We start from the raw sequence: 27,731 nt of genomic DNA on the forward strand, positions 1-27,731 counted from the left end.
CCACGCGCTTCCATCAGGCTCAACATACTCAGAGTTGATTGAACTAATTATGATCAGCTGTTTTGGAACACCTCATGCTCAGTCAACGCAGAGCTCCGGGATAAGCTCAGCCGGCTTTCTGAAACATTTTATATCCATTCTCTGAGAAGAAAATTCAAACAAGTTAGAAGGAGTCTGCTTTTACACCCACATGACCCCAGTTGTCATCTGTCCAGCTGCTCCTAATGAAGATGTGCCTATGTAAATGAGGTTGAGTTGAGGCTGACCGCCGTGAGCCTCTAATGGAAGCCGGGCTGAGTTAGTAATAGAAAGCAGAGATGGCTCAGCTATGTCTGTGGAAAGGAAATAAAAGCTTTTTGCCGCTGTCTCTCTCTGAATTCCTTTTTCACTAACACACAGCAACGAGTTCAGTCATATATTTTAATGACTTTTCAGGACAATCTGTCAGCGTGTTCTGTCGTCGTTATTTATTTATCAGTCAAATATAATTTTGACTTCATGGCTGAAGTTTAGTGTGAGGTTTGATATTAAATTTTTTTTTTTCTGACTCATTGCTTGCAGAAGCTGCTCAGCATCTGTCACTAACTCAGATGCTTGTGGTAATGAAATATTGATTAACAGTGATGAAAGTTTGAAATGAGATTGTTTACTTGCTCTATTACATCTTGGTTGGTTTGTCTTAGCTCCCCCCCCCACACACAAAACAAGGCTGCGTGATAGTGACAACAAAAATCAGATGGCTTTTTTTTGTACAAAAAGTAAATCCTGAGGACATAACTTTTATACTAATTTTATTTTCAGCACTTTCAGCATGGTTCATGAATGAGGTGTGTGTGTGTGTGTGTGTGTGTGTGTGTGTGTGTGTGTGTGTGTGTGTGTGTGTGTGTATATATATATATATATATATATATATAAAATAACAGATTTTACCTTACTTTAAAGGCCAGAGATTTAGCACAGTATGAGGACATCTCTGAAAGTTGTTGTCTTAAAAATATGTTATTTTTCTAGTTTGAACCCAGCATTGCGTGTTCAACTTATTGCTACCATGTGTGTGCAGGTCAGTAACTATGTCTGCTTTTGTCTCTTTCTCCAGATGAAGTCAACAGAAGTGGACCAAGGGCTTTTTACAGACAGCTACTGCAAAGTGTGCAGCGCTCAGCTCATCTCCGAGTCCCAGAGGGTCGCCCATTATGAGGTGATGACGCCCCCTCACATTGCCTCACACGACTCTGACGCACTACACTCTTTGGGAGTTAATGACAGGATTTGGATCAAGCTGTTTTGGCTTTGCCCCCAGAGACAATTGGCTGATTTATACACCTGAGCCCTGCAGCTGATATGCTGTCAATAAACACACAACACAGTTGAGTTAACCTAATTATTTTTTCATTAAACCTCAGTAGAGACATACAATGGAAATGAGAGAATAATAGCAGTAGAAATTGAACTTTGGCTGTAATTTCCTCTCTCATGCATCATTTCTAAAACACAGATATTAATGGTGCCATGTATAGCTTTTTAACAGCAATATATCATTGACATATTTTATTGTAATTGCAGCAAACAAGCAAAGCCATCACTGAAATGCTCCACTGCATTGTGTGGGACCATGCTCTCATATCTCCCACTATTGCAAATTGAGGAAGCGTGTTAAAATGTGTAAAAAAAAAATACAGGCTGCAAACATAGCAGCTAACCCAGCAGTGTGAGCAGCCAAAAGTAATAATAATAATAATAATCCTTATTTGTAGAGCACTTTTCAAAAACAAGTTACAAAGTGCCATCACGATCAGTCATATTTAGTCCCCACATTGAAAGCCAACTATGTCAAATTATGTGTGTGTTTTTGTTAATAAATCACTGCATCTCCCAACAGAACACCGGTTGAATAATAGCATTACTTAACACGAGTTGTCATCAACTCCAGGAATGTTCTCTTCTTATCTGCTAGCTAGAAACTTGTAAGCTTGCAATCAGGAATCACCTGGTTATGTTCAGAGTTGGAGGGTGTGTGAACCCTGCAAAATGTATGTAAGAGTATGGGACTTTGCATTCATCGAGGCAAAGCTTGGTATTGATGGTTAGTAAATACGTAGCTCCAAGCCTGTATATGCTGGCTGCATGTGAAAGCTCTGTCGTATTTTCTATTTCTACACATGTTATATACAGAAGATGTGATCTGTGATGTGTGGAGGTGGTTTAAAGTTATTTCTGTAATTGTTGTTAGACTATTTTTTATGTTTTTTTTTATGGTTTCTCACTTCATATTTATAGCTGTGCGTGTGCCCAATTAGCTAACTATTAATGTTTTAACAATACTCATCCATTTTATATCCCTCCATGAAGCTCGCAGGATGGAATTGCAACAAGGGAGGGGACAAAGTTTATTCTTAAAACGGTGATTCTCTCGAGATGATGTTGCCTGGGTGCAGTCTTAAAGGGAGCAAAAGTCTGTATGTGCAGTTAACACCAAACTTGTTCCATAAAAGATTGTAAGATGATTGTTTGCAGGCTTGCTCTGTACAATGGACATTACAACGTACTGTATCTCTGGCAGGTTATAGACCATAATGTTTGTTCAGTCAGAGCACTGAAATTTCCCTTGCTTCATTCATGCATCGCAACCACAGGCTCACTCATGAGCTGTTTGGCTAACAGCTGAATGTTAGAATTCAATCATTTTCAGGTGCAGAATGTGGCATTATAACCTGAATATGTATTAAATAATAACACAACACAAAAAGTTTTTATTCATATGAGATATATATATATATATATATATATATATATATATATATATAAATTTTCTTCCTATATTTTAGCAACTGCACTATAGTATGTCTTAGATTCTATATTTGTAAGAGCACAGTTGGAGGGAGTCTGAGATCTAATGCTGCTTGCACACTGCCCTGACAAACGCCGACCGGTCGGTGTCAGTTGGATGGAGTCTTTAGAGTTTGACATGTCTAGTCGGGTCTTACAAAGTCGGACCAATGTGCGCCGTTTTCCAAGAGTGTTCCCTTGACAACTAAGCCTTCGCATGCGGAACGTCAGCGTGCACGACTGTCTTTGATGTCAATGTAGGTTAGCACGGTGTCCATTACTCGCTCCTCTCTCTCTCTCTCTCTCTCTCTCTCTCTCTCTCTCTCTCTCTCTCATTGACAACGGACCCATCTGTGAACAGCCTCCCCTTTCGTGCACAATCTGAATCAGAACAGCACTGGAGGAAGCGACAGGTGTCGTGCTGAAAAGTGATCACTAGCCAGGAACTGCATGTGAAAGCTGCAACGCCCTGTATCTATACATCTACAGCTGCTTTTATCTCAAACAGTCATAATGTACAAATAAGCATCACTTTATGTCCGTGGTAAGTCTTTGTGAAATGTTAATGCTTCTTGTAACGGAATAATCACAGTTGAAGTGTTTGCAGGTTCTCACGCCTGACAAAACGTTATCATAAGCAATAAAATTAGCCTATTGTTGCTGATGAAATTTGTGTTTGGTAGGCCTATGTTTAATGTCCTTGTTTATATTTGGAAAACAGACTGTGGTCTTTAATTAACATGATCCCTGGGTTAGGCTATAAATAAAATAAAGGAAGTGTCTCTCTTGGAATTATTATGAAATATGTAATTTGTAGTAGCCTATTGCACTTGCCAAAAAGACAGGGAATTGCTCAATCAGTCCTTATTACCAGTTGTAATATATTTAAATGGCTAATACAGCCCATATAGCCAATTCAGTGTTGCACTTTTGCCAAAAAACAGATTCCACCTCCTACCTTGTGACTAAAAGGTTTTTATTATTGTTATATTTGAGTTATGGCTGATTATAGCTCATCCAGTCCTTACCATTTAAAGGGCCAATACACCCAGTAACAAGTAGTTTTCCACTTGCCAAAAAGTGACTGTAGCCTCGACCATGTGACTTAAATATAATATAATATAGAAAATATAATATAGAAAAAACAAAAGTCTGTCTGGTCAGTTGCTGTCTGGGCCGTGTGGAACTGGCAGTTGGTTTTCTGAACATTCTAAAGACTGAAACAAACTTTACAATGTTGGTGTTGCGCTGTCTGAGCAGTGTGCAAGCAGCTTTAGAATTTCATTGACTACTGCTTCACTGTAATTGTTGTCTGTACATGACAGTAAAATAACTTGAATTTGTTGACACACTAAAATCACACTAGTGACCACGATCAGCCCCTCAAGAAACGATGAGTAAAAGCAGCCAGGTGGTTTCCTTCGCCCTGCCTGAGTGTTGTCAGGTGGTGGATCTTTCTCTCTCTGCAGATGCTGCCTCTCACTCACTGTCACTTTGAGTTAGAAGACCAGTGAGTCTGACTGCAGGCCTGCTGCTGTTGGACGTCTGCAGTAACAGGAGTTGAAAGGACTCATGAACACTGTGGTCCACTCCTAAAGAGTGGCTCGTTGTTGTTCCCTCTGAGACTGCAAGAAAATGATTTGAGACCTTGAGTCAGTTTAGCATTTTTATTGATTTTCTATTGTTGTTCCTAATAGAGTTGCTGCTGAGGTGAAATGTCATCAAAGTGAAATAAAGTTTTTATTTTATTTGATAGTGTCACTTTGTTCAAAGTTTGCATTACTTTGAGTCAACTTTTCTTCTGCAACTCTTAACAAGTCAAACGTTCTTTCCTGCCCGGCGTTGTGCTCACTGTGCTGCTGTGGAGTGCTATTTAAAGTAATCATGACTCTCCATGGGTAACAGGAGAACTGCTTTGTTCTTCAGGGCATTGCAGGAGACAGGAAGTGGCTGTACCAATCCAAATCAAATATTCATTTTGTTATTGTGTGGTGAATGCTGAATACAGCACTTGGCCTGTTGCCTCCTGGAGATGGTGCATATTTGGATTCTCTTTTAGCACAGTTAGGGTCTAATGCAGCGTGACATGTTTGGGTCATAGTGACGACAGCAAGAACAAAAAAAACAAAACTTGGGAATGTGCAAAATATCCTTCAGATAGAAGAGGTAATTTGGCACTTCAGAAGATGAGTTGTTTCAGATTTGTTTGCATAGATTTGTCTAAATGGTTCCTTTTGTACTGTATCTTTACAGCGGTAACAACAAAATCAGAATGCTTTGTTCAGTATCGTAGTGTTTGTAGTGTAGTACTCAAGACCGGTCTTAGTCTCGTCTCAGACTCGAGCGCATTTGTACTCGGTCTTGTCTCGGTCTCGGACATTGAGGACTCTGAATTTAATTTCAAGACCACAACTTAATATATATAATATCAATAATTTGCTTTTGTATTGTCTGATTTATTTGTTAACATCCTAACTTTGATTGGAAGTAAAACGTATTGCTTCAAATTCAACCAATAACCCTAACGACTGTCACCCCTACCCGCGATGGTCAGCATGGAAAGGGAGTGTTGAATAAAGATGCTTACGTTGAATTCTGCTCTTAGTGTTTGTATGTGGGTGTTTTAATGGGAATGTGGATCTTTCAGATCAATTTCAGAAGTACCTATGATCTCGTTCCACCATGTATTGTGTGTCATGTAATGTGGGAACTGGTCTTGGTCTTGACCCGGTCTCGGTTTGGGCTACCTTGACTACCACACTACAGGATCGAGACTGTGATATAAAATTATGTCCTTAAAGAAAACATATTTTTTAGTGATTACTGATGTGATGTCTGAGATGAATGGTATTCAGTGATTAGGATTTGAATAGTCATAATAACAGCACTGATTGTTCATCAGGAATTCAGCACAGCACCAGAACATCCTCCATCATAAAAAGATAACCATATTTGTTTGGAATAAATCAGAATAATGATCATGAGTAGTGATAACCACTGTGGCCAAACAGACAAAACCATTCAATTCATTATGATATGTGTTATGAACGGCAGCGGCGGCAGTAGCAGCATGTGTGAGCGTAAATCTCAGGTGAGCAGTGTGGCGGCAGATGTGGCAGCAACAGCACAGGCAGAGCACAGACATATTAAGTACACAATCATGATCGAATGGGTTGGTTCGATAAACTGTGTTGCAGTGAGAGGAGTATGTGGCCTCGTGTTGACTGCCTGAAGTAGCGCGCAGGCTTTGTTTCATTTGACAACACTGAAGAAATTACTCTTTGTACTCACTTTTATTGCCAGCGGTTTAGACATTAATGGCTGTGTGATGTATTATTTTGAGGGGACAGCAAATTTACACTGTTATACAAGCTGTACACTCACTACTTTACATTGTAGCAAAGTGTCATTTCTTCAGTGTTGTCACATGAAAAGATATAATCAAAGCTTTACAAAAATGTGAAGGGTGTACTGACGTTTGTGAGATACAGTACAATTCATTGCATCAAGGCTACAAAAGTGACAGAATTGTTGGAGATCAGAGAGGGAAAGGGATGCAGACAGGAGAAGGCCTTTACCGCAGCTTCTATGCCCTTTCTTCGAAGGTGCCATTTGGAATAGATATGAACACTTTTGCCTTAAGGAGTGGGAAGCTATTTAGTTTGAAGCATACTGAGGATTGACACAAAAAGACAGTGCTCCTGTCACTGGGCGATTGACGTGTGATCGGAAGCACCACATCACGTAGCATGTAGGACTAAAAGTGGTGACAACAGTACCAGGGTCTCATAAAATATTACCTAGTGGATGTCAAAAGGTCCACACATGACGACAAAACGATCTAATGGAGAACTTTTTAAAGCCTTAGGATTCATCCCATATTCCCCATCAATTGAAACATTTTTGAGAGACTGGTCATCTAACTCGCACTAATATGGTGATCTCTGATCTAGTCCACGTCCCTTAGAATTTTTCTACATTGCTTTGAATCGAATTTTAAACTGCAAAGTTAAAGCAGTGACTTCAGTGACAGAAGAGACTGGATATGTAATTGATCTTTAAACCTCCTTTTCAAACACATCAAAGTGAGTGCTCCTCTGCAGAGGGGATCAGAGCCGTCTCTGGTTCACAGTTCAAAGACTCATGTGGCTATGTTAATTTATGCATCCGTCTCTTTGCATGTGTAGTGGATTGGGTGTGCTGCAGCCTCTCTTGACACACTGCTCTGCTCAAAGCGCTGCGGGAGAGCCTCTTTTAAATCATTGCCTGTAACTTCACAAAGAAAATAGAATGTGAAGTGACACAGGAGTAGTCTTTAAGCAAGGTGTGGGAGTAGTAATGTATGTGCGTTGACCTAACAAACTCTAACAAATATATTGCAGATGTTGATCCACTCCTGTTCAATGGCTGTGAGAAGTTGCAGTCAGGTCGAGACCCCGATGAGGACGAGGAGAAAGCAGATGAGCTACCCTGAAACGTTCCTGACAGTTTGTGCAGAAATTCTTAATTTAGCTGGAAATGTACAGTGTAAGTTGAATGAATAGAGACCGCAGCTCTGCAGCTTCTCAAGATTAAAGCGGAGCTACCGTGTGTAAACCCCCACCCCCTCCGCACTCGCAATCGCCGTGCACAAAAACTCACATGATTCGACTATCAGTCGACTATAGGCAGGACTTGACGATTCTGATTCGACTATGGAAATCCTTAGTCGGGGACAGTCCTAGTGATAAATGATCTGAATGTCCAACTCGGCACAGCACCGGTGAAGCTGGGGCTTCGACTTAACAGCAAGTGTTCCTCTTCTGCCACTAAACAAATACACGCTGTGCCTACACATGCACACATGCAAACATCGTTAGGTTTACAATTTTGGATTTATTCATGCACTTTAAAAACATTTATTAAAAGCTTTTTTCTTTTTACATGTTTATCTACAGCAGTATATGTTGAAATATATATTGATATAGGCAGTAAATTAACTTATTGGGAGAAAACTTGTTCTATGTAAAATCAGACATTCAGAGCACCCCCATATCGCCAAAATGGCACGATCCTCATTTTGCTGCAAAGCTTCGACCGCCCATCGAAGCATCGAATCTTCGACTACTAGCTAGCGAATTCTTATCAAGTTTTTTCTTTGAAAATAGCCTTTTGCTGTTGGTGAAACGGAACTAAAACAGTTAAGTTGTGGGCCTTAAAACCAAGTCATTCAATCCATTGTGGATATAAAAATGTTGATTAGTGAAGCTTAAAAGGGCATCTTCATTCAGGGTTCTCACATATCCAAGCAAATCTAGATTAAAGTATCATCTTCCAGCCATAGAAAAGGCAAAATGTCAAAATTGTTGTTGTTTGCAAAATAAACTTTTACATGGGTCAAAAAGCCTTGAATGTTGGTATTTTTGCAATTGAATTACAGCTCTGTTGAAGGTGAAGCGATGGAGAGTGAGTGAACTTTATTTCTGAAACTGAAATCAGTTTTTCTTGAGCTATGACAGGCCCACAGGAACAGGAAATATACAGCATTAGTGTCCCGGTTTGTGAGGATTTATTTACAAGAGTGGGAACCCAGAAATTGTGTATTTCAGCAGCATGCACTATCCATGCCACAGCAGCAACAATCTTTAGCATAGTTTCATCCAGCTGCAGTACTTTGTATTTTAGCCACTTCAGCCTGAATAATCTCATTCCCCACATCCAGTGACATTGCCTGTCAACTGGCATTTTTCAGCTCTAGAGAGTCAAAATGCCACCATAATAATATAAATCATGATTCTCCTCACAAAATGCAGCATAATCATTTTCTGGGGACTCCAGAGATGCAGCAGCCAGCCACAGTGACAATAACGGCAGTATTCAGCTGCATCGGGGAGACTCTAACGTTAGCGTTTGGCTGACTTCTGCTGTTCTGACAGCTGTGCTCTTTGTCCACTTCATGTCTTCACTAATTGATTTCCATTATCTGGGATGCATTGCGAAATGAGTTTGCCTATCAACATTTTATATGCTGTTTTGTTTGTGCTGCTGACCGTACAGCAGTTGTCTCAGTTGGTTTGCAAGAAGAGTAGAAGGGTTTCGGAGTTCAACAGATATACAGTGTAACCTCACAGTACATTATCAAATATAATGACTCTCAGTACATTGTTCTCGCTATTACCCTGCTGTGCTGTTTTTAGGTTTGGTGGAAGAATGTTCTGTGTGGTTTACCACGGGATTACAGTAATGCAGGTCATTCAGTATTAAAAAGACATTTAGAAAATTCACATTAACCTATAACATAAATAGATGCTTTGTTGGCCTGCAGCAATGTTGAAAAACTATTTGAATATGGTACCATAATAAAAGTTAAAGGGTTGTAGAATGCTCATTTTCAGGTTCATACTTGTATTCAGGGTTTCTACTAAAACTTTAAAGTTCAAAGAACACATTTTATTTCTCATACTGTCCACTGCTTCAGCACCTGCTTACTGAACACTGTTTTAGCTCGTGTCTCTTTAAGACCCCCCTCCCTGAAAGCATGGTGTTGGTAACATTACTACAGAAGCTTTAGACCGCTGGTTCAGAGCCAGCTGATAACAGCAGCTACAGTTAGCAACAGGTAGCGGTTAGCAATCTATAGCTTTAGCAACGGGTAAAGCTATCTGTCCATCAGGAAACTCCATAAATCAGAGTTGAGGCAAAGCAGCTTCAGAGGGAAAACCAGAAAATATTTACCTTTCCTTCATAATCATAAAAGCACTGCACTCGCTCCAGCTGTGGCTCTATGAGCTCGTGCGACCGCTAATACTGTAACGTGGGCTGGTCTATGTAACTTTGGGTTACATTGATGACTTTTTTGACCCATTAATCTGAATTTATAATCTCTATTTGATACTGCAGTTTTTGAGAGCTGGAAAACACATCTGCCAAAGCTCCACAATCCTCTTAATGTATTCTCTGATTTAATAATAGAAAATGTTTAAACTCAAATGAAAATACATTGTATAGTGATAGACATTCATTGGATACATTTGCCTGGTTTGTAATGTGTTCATGATAAAATAACAGAAATGTTCAAAATGCATCATGTTAAAGAATAATTACAGGTTATTTTCTTCTTTTTATCTTCTTTTCTTAGCTTTGGTCTAATGGTTGAAAATAAAACCCAAGTTGTAATGAAAAAACAACTGGTATTGCATATGAGCCAATCCACACCAGAAGAACAAGTTGCAATATGCTGTCCATAACAGGCAAACAAATAAATGGGACCAGAGGTGTCACCTTATATAAATATCCTCACATTTTGAATGCGCACAGACATAAAGTGAGTGGTTATCTGCCTGTTGACCGCAGAAGGTCTTCAAGTTAACATTTTAGAAACCCTGAGCTATTACAACCCCCACCACTCACGTGGTATCATCAGCTCATTGTTGTCTCGTAGCATGTGGGTGCAGCAGAGTGTGTCAGCTATTGACGAGCTAATCTGCATTTTCCAAACCCTCTCTGTTTGACCTTTACAAATATTGATTTTTGAGGAGCGGATTAGTGGAACACAGGAGCTCAGTACCGGGACTAGTAGTTGCCCTCTGGTTCACATAATATCCATCTAAACAGACACAAAGAGGTATTTTTCTGGAGTGAAGAATAGCACTCACTGTTTGAATTTTAAGCTTCTCCCCTACATGTCTTTTTTCACTAGCACTCAGCAGACATACGCAGCAGCTCATTTGTAAACACACCAACTGCCATGTTGATTTGATTAAGTCAGCATGGTTAAGTAGAAGTATACATGCACCAGCATATACATATATAATTCAGTGCTATGAAATGTCTTTCTGATAAATGTATACTTGCACAGGAGACATACACTTTCTGAAGGGTAAAGTTGCTGTGCTGGCAGTTGCTCGGTCCCTGCTGCAAGTCCGTCATCAGTTTTAATTCTGTTTGTCAGATAAAGAAAGAAACTAATTTTCATGATCCTTTCTTAATGACTTCTTATGCATCATTAGCCCAGTGAGGTCTCCTAATAGTTTCAGCAGGTCGGTCAGAGAGTTTATAGATGCTCTTGTCTGCGTCTGCAAGAGTGATATCCACACTGCACCCATCGATCATCTCCTGTCATTTTCATAGGCTTTGGAGTTAATGGGATGGAAATATTAGCCATTGCTAGTGCTGACAGAAAATAATCTACAGTAGTGAAATGAGACTGAATGATCATGGTGCCTGTTGATAATTGAAGAGGCTGAAACGTCCTTTTCCGATGAGCCTTGAGTGTGGAACGCATAATCGACAGTAAAGCTACTTTGTCTGTATATAAGAGTCCTTCTCATTAATTAAAATTGGAAAAAGACAGACATGACCTCTTCAGGAATCTGTCTTCATGCCATGTGCTAATAACACACACACAAGAAGAAGGTATTTGCAAGGCTTCCAAACATGTTGGCACAAAGAAAAGTGGCCTAAAGCTTCTTGTGTAAGCAAAAACAGCACCGCTGAGGTGCTTAGCCCTTTTTATTTAGTCCACGCTAATGCATCAGCGTTTACACAGTTTAATTATGAGTCTGTCTCACTGGGAAACAGTGGAGCGAAGGAGGGGTTATTAATGGAAGTAGTCCTGAGAGATCAGTTGTTAGTCCTCCCTTTAAAAAGCAGCTCTAGCGAGCGGAGAGAGGTAGGTGAAAGTGTCCTTTTGGCTCTTGAAAGATGATTAAACGAGTTTGAAACGGCTCCGAATCTTTCTGACAGGGAGGCGATTAGCTGATGAAGCGTGTCAAATGAAAAGAGCATGAGATACAGATTCCACTCGCACATAGATTGAATTCTTTCACAGTTTCGGCATGACTCAGCTCATAATCCGAGTCGGGATTTTAATTTCAATATAACACCCCCCTCTTCCTCACTACATGTGCTTCCAGTCCTACAAGGCACAAACTCAAAACAAAGAGCTGCATTTTCAACAGATACAGAGGACGTAGTGCACTGCAAACATGTGAGAAAATTTTAGTCATTGCCATATTTCACAGCCTTTGATCCAACTGTTTAGGAGGTTTGCAGGGTTTAATTTTGGGACAAATGGTTTCATTGTGTTTGTTGAAACTTAATAAAGAACACTGCTGCATATGCACATATGTAAGTGGGGGTTGTGGGGGGTGTAGAAAGTAAAATCCCAATAGAGAAAATAACACTTTCTTGAAGCTCCCCATCCTCATAGGTCCATGTCCCCTTCCCTGTTCCCTGTCACTTTTCAAGACATGATGATGACAAGACTTCAGGAAGTTACTGCCTCCTTCAGCCTCTTGAACCCTTTAGGGTAAAAGCTGCTGACAGTTTAATGAGCCATCAAAAAAGTCCAAGCTAGATTTCTGGCGAACATGTTTTCTATGGGAGTCAAAAATATACAGTACTCCAAAGAGGACTATCTTAAATCAGAATCTGAATCACTTTTATTGCCAGGTATGTGTACACACGAGGAATTTTAATTCAGTCTTACATTGCAATGCATTAACAAAGAGGACAACAAGCTCAACAAAACAGATGCAAGCTACCATGTACAGATTACACTGAAACATAAACAAAAACAACTTTTAAGACAGTAGTGTAATGGAGCAGAGGGCAAAGGGTGCTGGAATAAATGTTTTGTATATGACATAGGTGGATATGTTATATACAGTATGAACAGCAACTGAATTAAAACAATGAATGATAAATAGTAAATAGTGTAAAGGTGAAGGAGATGTTTGAGTTATTAGACAGGGATCGTTCCTCACACTGTGTGTCTGGAGTTAACTGTTTATCAGAGTGATGACCTGTGGGTAAAAACCATTCCCAAGTCTGGTTGTTTTGGCGTACAGTGCACTGTATTTATCTGTGTGTATAAATATCTATATGAATCTACTGAACTTCACATATTATTTTACAGCATCCCTAATATTTGTTTTAACTTCATATGATGTTGAATTTACATTTAATGAGACATTGGAACTCCTCTCAGTGTGTACATGATGTACAATCCACATAACCTCACTGTATAAACTTGAAATATCTGTGAAACAGCTCATAGCTGTGTAGGAGGTGAATTAGTTTTAGATCCTGTTTATTTAAAGATGTAAATAATAAAGGAACCAGCTGTGAGATCTGTGCAGAAGATTATGAAGTGAGAAAATTAATGTTACTAACTTTAATGCTAATGTTAGTCACTGCTCAATCTACATTTAGAACTCACGTGGTTTTGTTCACGGTGTGTGAACTCCACGGGTTCGCTGCTGCGTCACAAACTGAAGGCCAACAGCTCATTGTTTAAATTTGTTTTATTTTTATTCCTACACATGTTGTGAGGTGTGAGTGTGGAGGCTTTGGAGTTGTTTAACTAATTACTTTCGCTGTAATTAGTAATTAGTTAAGTAATGTGATTACTTTTACTTTTACACTTAATAAATGAGCCATGATTAGGATGACAGATGTAGATCATAATTGAATAAAAGTAGCACAATAGTTTATGTGAATATAACGAAGTAAAAGAACTGACTGACTCGCAAAATGCAGTTGAGCATAATTGAAAATTAACTTAAAAAGTTACTGAAGTACACGTAACCACCCACCTCTCAAAAAGCATTAAGTGAGAAAGTCATAATCATTATCATATTTTATGTGCTTTGATCCAGTTATTTTGGAGGTTTGCAAAGGACAGGTTTTTGTCATATGGAGAAAGCAGTCTCTACTTTGTATTGCAGTGCTCACACACTGTTTTCAGTTCAACTTTCATGAGAAATCATCTTGAAATCCACTGATGGCAAGACGAACAAAAGCCCTCAAAACTCTGGGGAATAGAAATGAGATATAATGTTAGGAGCTGTCAAAAAGAAAATCAGTGTAGTGATAAGCCCTCCGGCTTAGTGGGGAGACATTGTGCTCGAATCGCCCACAGAATCATAACATATTTATTCTTTACATCTGAATCAAACCTGTTTTAAACTGCAGCTGTCATGATATGGTCATGGATAGACAGGTACAAGCAGACCGGGTTGTTCTGTTTCTATAGCGCTGCAGGTGACATCGTCAGGGATGTAAAGAAACAACTGAGGCGATATAAACATCCACATTACGTCATTTATCTGGAAGCTAGTGAAACAGCTGCATTTGTGCTTTCTAATATGTTGCATAAAGCTGAGGGGCATGTTCTCTTTGATCTCAGAGGGTTTTTGTTGACGGTCAATACATGGTTTTAGTGGGAGTTTGAGAATTGACTTCACGGCCTACTTTCGTGACAGCATTCTGCCAGCTGTCTCAGGGTTCACTCCCTGCATTGTCTTCTGATCGCTGCTCAACAATGCCTCTGTCTGCTGCCAAAAGGGTTTGCCTCGTACCTCCGGTCCTGCTATGTGGGTTCGGTGGCATTTTTACTGTAGTTTGGAAAACTACAGTATAAATCTATGCATTTCGATTCAATAACACTTGTGATAATAATGTCAGTGCCAAAATTGTGATAGAATCCAACACAGGACTTTCACAAATATCAACTGACTCTATTTCAGTTCAGTTTCTTGCATTTAAATCCCTTTCACTCTCATATTGAGCAGATGAGCTCAACTGCATATGTGTATGTGGGGATTACAGATTTTCCAGATCCAATCAAAAAGGTGACACCAGCAGGATCTAAAAATGATGAGAGCTAAAAATGATTTCGGAAAATAAAAGTTTTAGGTGTGCTTGAGCTCCCCTAAAAATAATCTAAATATGCCCATGGGTCATTGACTTGGACGATTATGAGTCGATTAACAAATGTCAATAATCGATTATCTAGAGGTTAACTGATAAAGAAATGTTGACGGAACGAAAAAGGTTTACTTGGAAATGCGGAAGTGCAGCTCCGGACTGTCTATGGTGTGCACACGATGGAGATGTGTTCTCCCTGTTCGGCACAGACAGGCGGTTGTTGAGTGAATAACTGCCGCTACTAAACTTTCACATGATCAATAAAATCAATGCACAACTAACGTTAATGATTTTCACCCACACACAGTGCAGCACGGTAGCGCTTAGCTAGCGTCCTCTCCTCATTCCACAATGACAGCTACGTGACAGTAACTTAGGTGATGGTGAAAGCAGCGGAGAAGAGGAAGATATGAGCCCTACGTTTCAGTTTGGCTGCAAATGTACAGTGCAGGTCACAGTGTGTCCGTTAATTAAAGTCTGTCTGTCATTTTCCATACTACTGGAAAAGTGAAGGCAGTTAGCGATAGCTAACATCTCCTCTTCAGACTGCTGTCTGAAGGCTGAGCAGGACACTTTTTGAATGCTAGTTCAACTTTATTTGTTGTGATTCATCCACATAGCGAGTACACAAATGAACGAAATGCTGTTTCTTAAGGCTCATGGTGCTCAATACAAGATTACAATAATCAACTTATAAGACATGTAACATGTCTTATAAGACAAACAACAGACAGACAAACATGTAACTACACTAGACGAGACAAAAAAAGGGAACAGATATATTAAGGTGGGGTGAACGTAGTTTGGCTGGAGCATTGTAAAGTGCGTAATTCAACCACCATCTGACTCTATACCAATGACACCAGCATCAGAAATAAAAATAGCAGCAGCAGAAGTCAGTAATAACGCTGTAATAATGTAATGCTATGCAATGTTAGCTACACTTATATGAAGTAACATTAAATATCTGCATTTCATTACTACCTACGTGTTTGGATTGTTACAAATTCTTTGCTTTTAAAAGTACCAAGTAGTCACACAGTGAGAAAAATACATCTTTATCCTATTCGTTTTACAATCGCATCGTATCACTCATACTCATAATGAGGTACCTAGAAATTCCCAACCTTGAGGTGATACATCGAGATGCATCGAGATATTGAATCGAGTCGTTGACCTGATAATTGTAATCATAATCGTAATCGAATCGTGAGACCAGTGAAGATGCACACCCCTATTTGCATGTATGTAGGTTACAGTCCCCTCGCCCAATGAATGAATTGAATGACAGAACAGTACTGTACGTGCTATTTAATTAGTTTCATGTATGTCACCTAACGTAACGAGTTGCGGCAACAGATGATGCCAGCCTTTTCCACAGCATACAGCTACATAGTAGCAGACACTTAGACCAGATGTTTTAAACTCCTGATCATAGTTCAACAGATTTTTTTTTTATTCAAATTTTTATATTAAAAAATTTTTTTTTAAAGAAAATAGTTACCGAGGTCTGGCCATGCATGTACTAAAAGCTCAAGTAGCTTCCAGTGTGCTGTTCTAGACTGACAAGTGTTAAACTTTCATGTAATCATCTGAGGTTTCAAATTTGTTGTAAAAGTAATAAGGCGTCGAGCCTACTGTTTGTTCACATTAGGCTGTCAACAGTGACGGATGAAGTTGTTTCCTGTCAAACTGAACTCCTGCTTTGATATATGCTCTGATTGCAAATGTTTGTGTTAGTATGGGCCAGCTGAGGTGAGGTTTATTTCCAGCAGCAGATAGGTTGGCAGGTATTAGCATGACAAATGCAATACGGCAGAGGAAATTATTGGAAATGAAGGGTGCCGTTAGTATATATTATTTCTAATTTTAATTTGAGGATAAACCCCTTAAAAGAAGCATTGTCTCATGGGGGTCATCAGACACAAAAAATGATATTTAAGCTGAAATGAAAACTTAAAGAATAGTATTGATAATAAAATTTAATAATGAAAGCGATGCAAAACAAGAACACACACATAAAGGCTCTCCCACAGTCCCAATCCACATACACTACATGTCTGTTAGAAGTGTCATCTGCAACAAGAAGTAAAAGAAGAAAAAGAAGAACAATTACATTTGATGTAAACAAGCAAATAAGTCCTGAAGTGATGCAAAGAGCTTATAGATCTGAATGTACAGCATCTCCTAATGCCGCTGTTAGGAATGTTATGCTGATGGATACGTCTGCTCTAACTAGAGCTCAGCAGGAGCATGGATGCTTCTACACCCAGCCACTTCCATTAGTCCGCCATCATTCCTCATTTCATGCAAGCCAGACTGCTATATAAGTGCGTCAGTGTGAAAAGTGCCCCGCAGAATAAGTCATTTAGTCTCCTAAGTATCCTTTCTATAAATGTTAAGTTTTTGAAAGCTGGCTATAAAACCATTTAAACCTAAACACAGCAGAAATCCTCTATGATGTTTCCTTCTGTTTATTCCATTCTGTGAGGACCTTTCCCATCCAAAGGAATGAAAAGAGAAAATATGACCTAGTCCAGCTTTCTCTGGATAGACCTCTGCTGTTTAGAATATACTTTGTATTTCTCCGGTGTTTACAAGTTAAGAACATATCACTCGAGACTCAGCTGCAAGCCAGTGGCCCGGTCATTTTTCCAGTTTATATGATTTCACTTGAATACACCATTTGCCACTCACCATTAACATATTATCACCCACATAAAGCTGATATGGCTAACATGTTAGCAAACAGCTGCCTATTAACACATCCAGCAATTCCTGTTTGATGAATCTATGTCCAATAGTCAGTCTCCTTCCGGCTTTGGCCGCCTGGGCTCCACTAATTCCTGAGGAGAAATCTGGTTACAGGAAGTTTATTGGAACTTTTTTGCTGATAACAACCACCTATTGCATCTGAAAAGATGCAGATGAGAGCGTGAGACTATAACAAAACAAAAACAATAAGCTGAAAGAAACTTAAATGCACTATAGAGCTGAGGGGAATGGTTGAGTTGGTTATTCATTTGATCAATAGTTTATTTGAAAATATGGATTGGGGCAGCTTTAACAGAAAATTAAAAAGTTAATATAGGTGAGATGAAAGAAGTATTTCTACTATAGATTGTTCAAAGGAAATAAAACATTGTTAGATTCAAAATGATTTATGAATTGTTTCTGGAATGTGGTGTTTGATTTTGGGTTGACAGAAGGCTTTCAAACTTTATTTGGGGGGTTAGCTTCCTGCTCATCCACTAGAAATATCGCCCAGGCAGTACAGCAGCCTGATGCCTGAAGGGCAATAAATTTATCGCCCTAAGCAGAGTCAGTCGGTCGTAGAGGGACACGTGACGTAGACAATGATGAATGCGGAACTCAAGACACAGGCTTTCAGCCAACCACTAATTCAGTAAGATCTCTTCTTCAAAATCCATTTGAGAGGAGAACTTTGGTGGATAAACTACATGTCAAAGAGCTTGGCCCAGATCAACCTGACATCAAAATAAGCCAACAGGCTAGTGAGAAAGATATGGGGGAGGCTTCTTCCACAATTGGTACAATAGAAAAGCTTGGCTAGCTGGAGGCAATCATGTAAATGCTGTATTTTGCTTCCCATGCTTGCTTTTTAGAACGGCGGGGACGGATACAATAAGGACTGTTACAGGAGAAAATGACACGAAACAATTTTCTGAGAAGATTATGAAACATGAGTGTACGAGGGCACATATGGATGATACGGTGAAGCTAGCCATGCTAGGCAGAGTTAACATCACTACACAGCTGACGAAGGCCACAGGATTGGGGTGAAGAAACACAACAAAGAGGTGGATAAGAACAGGCACTATTATCAAAGATAATTGACTGTTATAAATTCTGCAGGGCCTTTGAGTTGGTTGGATATGGCACAGCCCCACCTAAAATATTTTTTGTCAGTTGCCGCTGTTGGCTACTTTTTATTTAAATCACTACTTATCATGAAAGTCAACTCACAGGGTTTCAGACTTTGCTTGTATATTCAGTAGTTAGTCCAATACATTGGTGGCTAATTGAGTTCAGTGTTCAGGGGTTCTAGCTTAACTTGAACTACACTAGTCACTTAAAGATGATTATTTTGGCAGTTTTTTTTGTTTGACAGTTTCAAGCTAGGGTGATGACAAGTAACTAAGCCAGAATCTGGTCCAGCCAGAATCAAACTGGGATGTTGTGATTGCATGTATAGCTAAAGTATATATACGACATCTACATAGGGTGGTGATGGCGCATGGATAAGATGCTTGCCTTTGGTGTGGGAGACCTGGGATTGATTCCCACTGTGAGACATCCACCATTGTGTCCCTGAGCAAGACACTTAACCCCTAGTTGCTCCAGAGGCGTGTGACCTCTGACATGTATAGCATTTGTAAGGCGCTTTGGATAAAAGCATCAGGTAAATGTACATCTGTTTACTATTTGTGTTTTATATTGGTTGGATCAGTACTTAATGTTGGCATTTACTAATGCATGCTGACAGGTTCACTCATCTATTTAAGTGACAGTGGAGCAGCATGGTGTCAGATTAATACCTCTCTGAGACCATCTGAGGGGGGTCTTAATGATAATCAGATTGGGCAACTTTGAAGAAGTACACTGACTTTACATAACAGTAGGAAGGCTTTCTTGTTCATGCAAGCTCCAGTTACTGAGCCCCTATTTTGTGTTTTTTCAAGGACTTTTTTCATAACATTTTTCCTTATCTGCATCCGTCATTCATGTCACAAGTCAAATCAAAGGTTTGCGGTTCTATTTTTTAACTACATTCATTCTTAAAATTGGGCAGTTGACAAATGTTACAAATTCATGGCACAGAACACATAACTAATGATTTGACTTTCAAATGTGCTTTTGGAGGCTAAATTACAGAGTGAGCACACATTGATGTGTAAAGAAATGCAAAAGTATCTGCTCTGGGTAGAGTCTTTGCTCATTGAGATCCTGTTCATCAAATTGACCTTCCACAGAAAAAAGAAAAGGAGGCAGGCTCTGTTTTTTGTTTGTTTTGTTTTTTCTCCAGACATTCAGATCTAGGCTTCAGACCCATCCTTTTCTCTAAACAGCCTAGTTTAACTGGCTGGGTGAACATTCAACATATTTCTCTTTAATTCTGTTATTGATGTTATAATAAGTTTTAAAAATCCTAACCCCTTTTGTTATATTGACATTCTTAACTGTATATTTGTGATTCTGAATGTGTGTGTCTCATAGTTGTGTGTCTGATGTTATATATGAACCTGTAACATGTGCAGTGACTCTTTGGGTGATGCACACTTTAAATAAGATGAAGCTGGTAAAAATATAGCTATGTGTTGAATGCTGCTCTAAATGTTGCAAAACTATAATTGTCGGCACTTTGGTTGCCAAGAGGTTGAGGCGCCAACAACAAGCCAAGCAAATGACCAAGGACCTTTAGTTGCATTTAATTCCACATTTTTCCTACATTTCCTGTCACGTTGCTACTGAGCTATGTAATACAGACATAAAAATGCCTGCAAAATACTAAGAGTCTACAGCCATGCTAGCAACTATGTGATTCTGTCATAAATGCTTACTTTAGCATGATAACATGCTGATGATGGTGAAAATTAACTGTTAACTGTAAATTAACTGCTAACTGGGACTGAACAAAAAGTACAGTTGAGGCTGATAGAAATGTCATTCGTTTTGCAGGTATTCAGAAACCAAAGTACCGCACAAAATGCATTTTTGACCAGATAGTGCTAGATGAAAAGTCAGGAACATTTTACAGTTCATCCTCTGGGGACCATGAATGTGTTTACCAAATTCCACAGCAAACCATCCAGTAATTGTCAAGACATTTGAATAAAGAACCAGAACTTAATGTGCCAATCCATTTAGTAGATGTTGAAATGTTTGATATGATAAGTGAAAACTGACCTGCTGGTGGCACTAGATTAAATGTCCGGGATTCACCAAAGTCAGCAGGATTCATCCTCTGGGTACCATGAATGTCTGTACAAAATGGTATAGCCATAATGTAGTAGTTGGTGATACATTTCAGTCTGGACCAACGTGGCAGACCGACTGACCGATAGACAAACATTAAGCAGGGCTCTAGACTAACTTTTCCACTGGTAGCACCACTGTTTTTTTTTTTGGTACAGGTGTTAATGAATGACCACTGATATGAAGTGGGGAGGGCTCACTGTTTCGGAGGATGCCTCAGTCCCTGCAAGTTTTATGTTCCTTACTGTTCTTGTGCAACTTCAAAGTTTCAAGCTAAAACTGTGTTGACCCGTTAACAAGTTTAGAGTTGCCTGCAACCATTGCCTACTGTATAAACACAGCAGATCATACACCTCATACCGCAACCACCCGATCTCTTCTTTAGAAAAATGCTCTAGTCTACATGGTGTTTGAGTTACTCCCTAATTTATTAATGCTAAGTGATAACTCCTTAGGTTGCGGTTTTTGCTTGCACAGTGTGCTCGCACGTTAGGGGCATTTTGCGAGTGAAATGGTCGCGCTGTAGAGCTGCTAATGATTACCTTGCACTCGCAGGAAATGAGATTTTTATCAAAGAAATGACTTTTTAAATGTCAAAAAATGTCACAGTCTGGAGCCCTGATTGCCATCCAGAGAGCCATGTTACTAGCGTGGCTCAAACCCCTGTAATTTACTGATGTGGTGGAAAATGAAACAGTGGGTAAACAAATATTTTAAGGACTGAAGAATCTACAAACATGGGTTAATGGATGCAGTGAATGGTAAATAAATGTAGTAGGTTGAGCTTGCTTGTAATAACCTTATTTTATTTTAGCCTTGGTGCTCACTCTAGACCTGATCTGTAAAGACTGGTTTCTCTGCAGCTAGCTAGCATGAATGTAGTTAAAATCAGCCAATTATTGGTAGTCAGTCATGGGTAACTGATGCCTTTTACCAGGTAAATATGCTGCGGGCTGTTGGTGTCGGGCAACAGTTGAACCATCCTCTCCACTTTGCTGCTTGTTTTGGAGAGCTGTAGAAGTACTTTGCTTCGTTCTGTGCTGAAAGCGTTCAATCCTTGGAGATCTTTCTGAGTAAACACACTGTAATCCCCCCACAAAACCTCACATGAGAATGTTGTTGTGATGTAAACTAGTGATGATTCACAAGATAATTCCTATTTGAGTGTGGACTGCAGTGTTTTCCCCAGGTTCCATGACGTGGAGAGCTTTGTTATAGACTGGAGAGGGTACAATAGCAGTAGTAGTAGTAGGGACTACACAGAGCCACGGGCTGACTGGTAAGCACAATAACCCTCTGCCTAAATCATCCAGGGACAGCTATGTAAGACGGCGCAGTCCGGGTCCTGAGAGTCTTGGAGATTACCTGACCTCTGTCACAACTGTTTTTGTCTAATTTTCTATAATTAGATGTCTCTCTGAGGCTGCCAGCACACAACCATTGGTCTATTCCACATCATAAAACACTCAGGTCTGTGTTTGAGTAAAAAGCTCCAGAAATTACCAGGGATGTAGCGAGGTGCATCCGAATTATATGACAGACATCAACAGGAGGCAGTTACAGTACTGGTACCGGACATGGTATAATAATGGTTTAGTGCTTGTCCTTCAAGGCACAAGACTTTTGGAGTTAAAATGAAATAGAAATACTCAACTTTTTGACAAAACAGGCATATCATCAGGTTATTTAAAGGACTGTACCAATTAGTGGAACGACAACTTTCCAAACATTGTAGCATATCTATGAAATGCTATGTGGCAGCTGAAATTTTACAGTGAGCTGATAAAACAAAAATAAGACAGCGAGCTATGATTGGTCAGGGTGTAGTCTGTCTCCTGGCCAAGTCTCTAATATGACACAGTGATCATCTCGTGATCATCTGATCACAGTATTATTCTGTCTTGTTGTAATATATCAACTCAGACTTATAGAAAATTCTGAAACAATGGAAACCACAGTGTGATCTAGTGCAATTATGACACCCATGCTAGCATATTCTTTCTATTTATCTGTAAAAAAAAAAAAAGTCTTAAAAACTTAATGAGTAAAAATGAAAAGCTAGCTTTATTGTTTATTTTGTTTTACAAATTGTCATTTACATTATTGCACTAACTTCTTTGTGGTCTTTGTTTGGCTCGTTTACGTGCAGCCGATCAGCATTTTAGTTTCAGATTGACATATCACTCACAGGCTGATGATGTTTCTGCCTTGGTGTCATATGCACACAGACAAAAAATGCTAAAGGACTGCAGTGGTTTAGCTTGACCTGGTAGACCTTTGGTACCACAAAGGTTTTTTAAATTGTGGTATATAATAAATGGGATGTTGGTTTGGCAGCTAATGCTCAGTAAACCCACAGGGAAGAGGATGTTGCCCACATATTTATTATAGTGAATAATTATGAGCATAAATGTATTCTTAATGTGCAGTTTCTCATCTAACTGACTGTACTGCTGGCCGAGCCCTCGGATTGGGACCATCACTTGTTCTGCACAAGGGCTTCAAGATCTGATAAGAACTGCTATAAGCTGGGCCTGTTCACAGGTGATGTCCCATGGATTAGATGCTATATCCCTAGCTGGACTCATCAATGGTCACCAGATAGATTTACTATTAGTAGAAAAGTCTTTTTCATGCCATATATGTTAACACGAATATATAACACTCAAAAATTCATATAAATAGCATCACAGAACGTTAATCTTTCCAGAATAAGAAAACTCTAACAATGCTTCTTTGTATAAAAAAGGGACATTTCAACATCAGAGCCATTTAAAACCTTGTATTATGATATTATTTGGAACTTCAGTCCAATTGAGTGCTTTTTTCCTGGGAAAGTCATTATTGTCTTTACATTATGTTATTGTTTCTAAAGCTGCTGTGCCTCACATTCATACAGGTGAATATATTCATACCACGGAGCTGCCCAGTACAGCTACACCCTGCTGCTGGCAGCTACTCAACAGCTACAATAGAGCAGTGTGGGGTTAAGTTCTTTGCTCAGGAGCACCTGGCTGGCAGCTGTTTAGATGAAATGAGTGTGCACCCATCAACTTTCTACTACAATACTGCCTCCCCCACATTTTATTTATATCACTGAAGATCTGATTTTATTTATGAGAAGGGTCTGTTTTTATTATATCCAACTAGAAGCAAGACTTGTTTCTAGTTGACCGTGGTGTTACAGTCCAGTTTTGGATGTCTGGGAGGATTTGTCTGTTGTACTCTACTCTACTACAATACTCACTCTGGCCCTGGGTAGGAGAGCGTCTGAACCCACACACACGCTGTTCAGCTCAGTGATGTGGCAGTAATGCAATATGGATTTTTCTTCAGTCCTGATTATGTCAAGGGTGCACTTAGCTCCCTGTCACACAAACATGACCCACAGTGGGTCTATTCCAATATAATTTTACATTTTCTGTCAGTAATTTTTCTAATCAGACACCTGATTTGCTGAAACATACCTGGACAGCTGTAAATCTGCAGTATACACACATTCATACTAATAACCTGCAGGCTTCCATCAGTTGAATGTGTCCGCTAGTCAGTGTAAAAACAATTAAAAAAATGTATTTACAGTAACAGAATTTCAACTGCAGTGTCTTCTGTAAACTGCTAAAGTGGAATATGTCATTTAATTTCCTGTTCCATTGTCTTGTTCCCGTGCTCCATAAATGAAAGATTAGTTTAGCATTTTGTCTATATCAAAGAAGATCTAAAAATCATATATTTTTTACAGGAACAGACCATTTGAACAGTACAAAGCTGATTCTGCCTTTGTTTAAAGAAGTCTGTTTACTTGTTTTATTCTGGCTATTAAGTGGCAAGTTGGAGAGAGAATTTTAATTTCAAATGCTCAAATTTAACTTCTTCTCTGTTCATACTGAGTTTGATACATCTCTGCTTCTTCAGGGAGAATTTTATATTCAAAGGGTAATACAATATGAATAGAACTACTTCACATTCCCAAAATACATAAGTAACAACACTGGTGTTTTAAACAAATACAGAAAATGCTTTGATCTTGCTCATTTGAGCTAAAAGTGTCAAAATCATTTTTTATATATTTTCTGCAAATACTTGCAGAAGAATCTGTTTAAAATGGAATTGATCAAACCAGAACAGTTCTAATGAAAAGTGTAATGAGTTATCTGTCATGTATCCTTCATGCTTTTCAAGTGGGATAATTTTTTCCCCTCAAAGAAGCAGCAGCGTATCTCTGCCAGCAAGCAGACAGACAAGACAAATAGATTCCTGCAGCCTTGCTCTCACCCCCTGTCATGGCGGGATGAGTTTGTCTGTCATGCCCTTGTGAAGAGAAGCCGGTGGCTGTCCTTCTGCCTGACGGAGTAATGCACCGGGCACCTGTCCACATTGCTGCGTACCTCACTATGTTGTAACTGTAAACTCTCCCTCGTCTGTGGCTTCCCCTGACCATACAGTGACAGTATCACAGAAGGTTTTCCCCCCTCTCTCTGTATTACTTCTCTTGACATCCAAAGCTTATTCCCGTAAACATAAATATAATAAACTAATCTGTCCTACCAAATCCTGTCTATCCCCTATCGTGGTTGTGGTATCAGATCCTGGGGAATCGATGTGCTGCTGGTAAGAAGACTCCTGCTTCACCCTCAGTGAACCTGAACACTAATTATCAATTCAATCCAGTGTCAGAGAACAGCAGTGTGCACTTCATTTGACAGCCTTCTCATATTTTAAATGGGAACTCTACCTGGCACAAACACAAGACAGATTTTTGAAACAGGAGTGTGTGTTAAAAAGGGAATGCAAAGGCAATGTGCCTAGAGCTGTTCAGGTCTTTGTTAATAATGTGTGACTATTTCAAAAAAACTCCATCACAGATTGAAATGATACATCCCATTAATTTAACATGGTTCAATATCTCTTGGCCTTTTGCTCTAAAATCATATTTTGACAGGGAGTTAATGCAATTGTGAAAGCGAGGCATTTAACATTCAGCAATTTGTCATCACAATATCATTAGTACATGACACTGATTACCCAGAGTGTTTATACTCTGCAGCAGCAGGGTGTTGACTCCACACATCATTGCTGTTTTGGCATTTAAATAGTGAGGTTAGGTTGTTTGGGATTTTAGATGGTGGGATAGCAGTGTTTCAGGCATCGATAAAACATCTCCTGGATACATGCCAGTAAAGGTTACTATGGGTACATCCTACAGTTGCAGGAAAAAATATGTCAACCTTTTGGAATTACTTGAATTTTAGCATAAATTGGTCCTAAAATGTGATCTTATCTTCATCTAAGTCACAACAATAGACAAACATAGTCTGCTTAAACTAATATCACACATACAATTATATTTTTCCATGTTTTTAATGAACACACTGTGTAAACATTCACGGTGGAGAGTGAAAAAAGTATGTGAACCCTTGGATTTAATAAATGGTTGGTCCTCCTTTTGGAGCAATAACTTCAACCAAACGTTTCCTGTAATTGCAGATCAGACATGAACAACAATTGGGAGGAATTTTGGACCATTCCTCTTTACAAAAGCTGTTTCAGTACATTAATATTCTGGGGATGTCTGTTGTGAATTGCTTTTTTGAGGTCATGCCATAGCAACTCAATTGGGTTGAGGTCAGGGCTCTGAGAAGGCGTGTTTTCTTCTGCTGAAGCCATTCTGTTGTTGATTTATTTCTGTGCTTTGGGTCATTGTCCTGTTGCATCACCCATTTTCTGTTGAGCTTCAATTGGTGAACAGATGGCCTTACATTCTCCTGCAAAATGTCTTGATAAAGTTTGGAATTCAGTTTTCTGTCAATGACACCTGAGGCAGCGAAGAAGGGAAGAATCAATGCCTTTGACTTGATTCTGCTTTACCTATAACTATATTTCCTTTTCTTTCTCTTAGAGCCGGAAACATGCCAACAAAGTCCGGCTGTATTACATGCTACATCCTGTGGATGGAGGCTGCCCTGCCAAGAAGCTCAGAACAGACAACGTGAGTTCTGTATTACACATCTTCCTCTCTATCCTGTTGTATGTTTCCCCACAGCCTCAGTAATCACTGAGAAACATGCACACATCAATCCACAGCTTGCCAGTCTCATATGGAAAACTGTATTGTTAATAGATTTTCCTGTGTGACCCCCTGTCCCCCCACTGTCAGGCTGATGGCTGTCAGATAAACAGCAGTGCCACATTTCTAGACCAATGAACAATGTGACAGTGATGGCGCTGCGGTTGGATGCAATGGGATCCCAACCTTTCAACAAACGCAAAAACATATTGTGAGGTATCCGGCCCTCCCAGCCCTCGCTGTCAAGTACATCGGAAGTAAATGACATGTTTGACAGATGCAATTATGTGGACTGGCACACCCTGTTCAATAAGAGTTTGGTAGGGGATGTGTGTTGTTCGGTTAGCGTAGCCTTTACCACTCGATGCAACTTCTGTTCCTACATGGAAAAACAAAAAACATGTTTTTTACATCCACTTTGCAGCTCCGCCCACACTCGGATAACCATCATGGTGCATGTCGTCTTATGTCACAGTATAAGGGGCATTTCCATTCCAAGTTCCTTTCGAGTGGAGTTTAGGGTTGGCGTAGTGTGATGAAGGAGGCGAGGAGAGGCTGTGGAGAGATTGGAACCGCGGGACTCTGGTCTCTGGCTGTGATTACTGGGAGTTTGCCAGCTATCAGTCTGAAAATCTGGGCTTCTGAACCAGATAAGGACACGTTAAGAGACACCATTGCTTTCTCTCGCTGCCTCAGCTCATCATCCAGTCTTGTTATTCTGTTTCTGTTTCACTGTACATTTCCCCTCTAACCCACCACTCCCTACTCTGCCTCTTTTTTTGTTCTCATCTCCTCATCTGCCCTCTTTTCCCCCCGTCATATGCCTCTGCTCATCCGTTTTTCCACCATTCCCTTTCCTCTTGCCTTATTTTCCTTTTCTTTCCTGTTCTCTTCTTTCCTCCCTGTTCTTTCCACTTTTTGCTGCCTTTTCTTATCCTCCTTGCTTGCAGCCTGCATTACTTATTTTTATTTCATTGATCACTGTTTTCCGAGCTTTCTCCTCCTATCTTTCTCTTCCTTCCCTCAGTTCTCCTCTCACATCTTTATTTAATTTTCCCTTTTTCCTTTCTTCGTCTTCACTTTCCCTCTATGTTTACTACCATTTCTCTTCCCTGCTTTCACCTTTCTACGAAAGGTCTTTCTTTGATTA

The 27,731-nt window shown here is 39.6% G+C and overlaps 1 protein-coding gene across 1 annotated transcript in view; it reads left to right on the plus strand.

Annotated features, from left to right (window-relative positions):
* Positions 1-27,731, plus strand: part of zmat4a (zinc finger, matrin-type 4a) — a 226,143-nt gene that overhangs the window by 35,448 nt on the left and 162,964 nt on the right. The window contains exons 2-3 of the mRNA XM_046036065.1: positions 1,097-1,198; positions 26,414-26,503. Of these exons, the coding sequence (XP_045892021.1) occupies positions 1,097-1,198; positions 26,414-26,503 (192 nt within the window). The remainder of the gene's footprint in view (positions 1-1,096; positions 1,199-26,413; positions 26,504-27,731) is intronic.

The sequence above is a fragment of the Micropterus dolomieu genome, linkage group LG21, assembly GCF_021292245.1.
Source record: "Micropterus dolomieu isolate WLL.071019.BEF.003 ecotype Adirondacks linkage group LG21, ASM2129224v1, whole genome shotgun sequence".
Lineage (NCBI taxonomy): Eukaryota > Metazoa > Chordata > Actinopteri > Centrarchiformes > Centrarchidae > Micropterus > Micropterus dolomieu.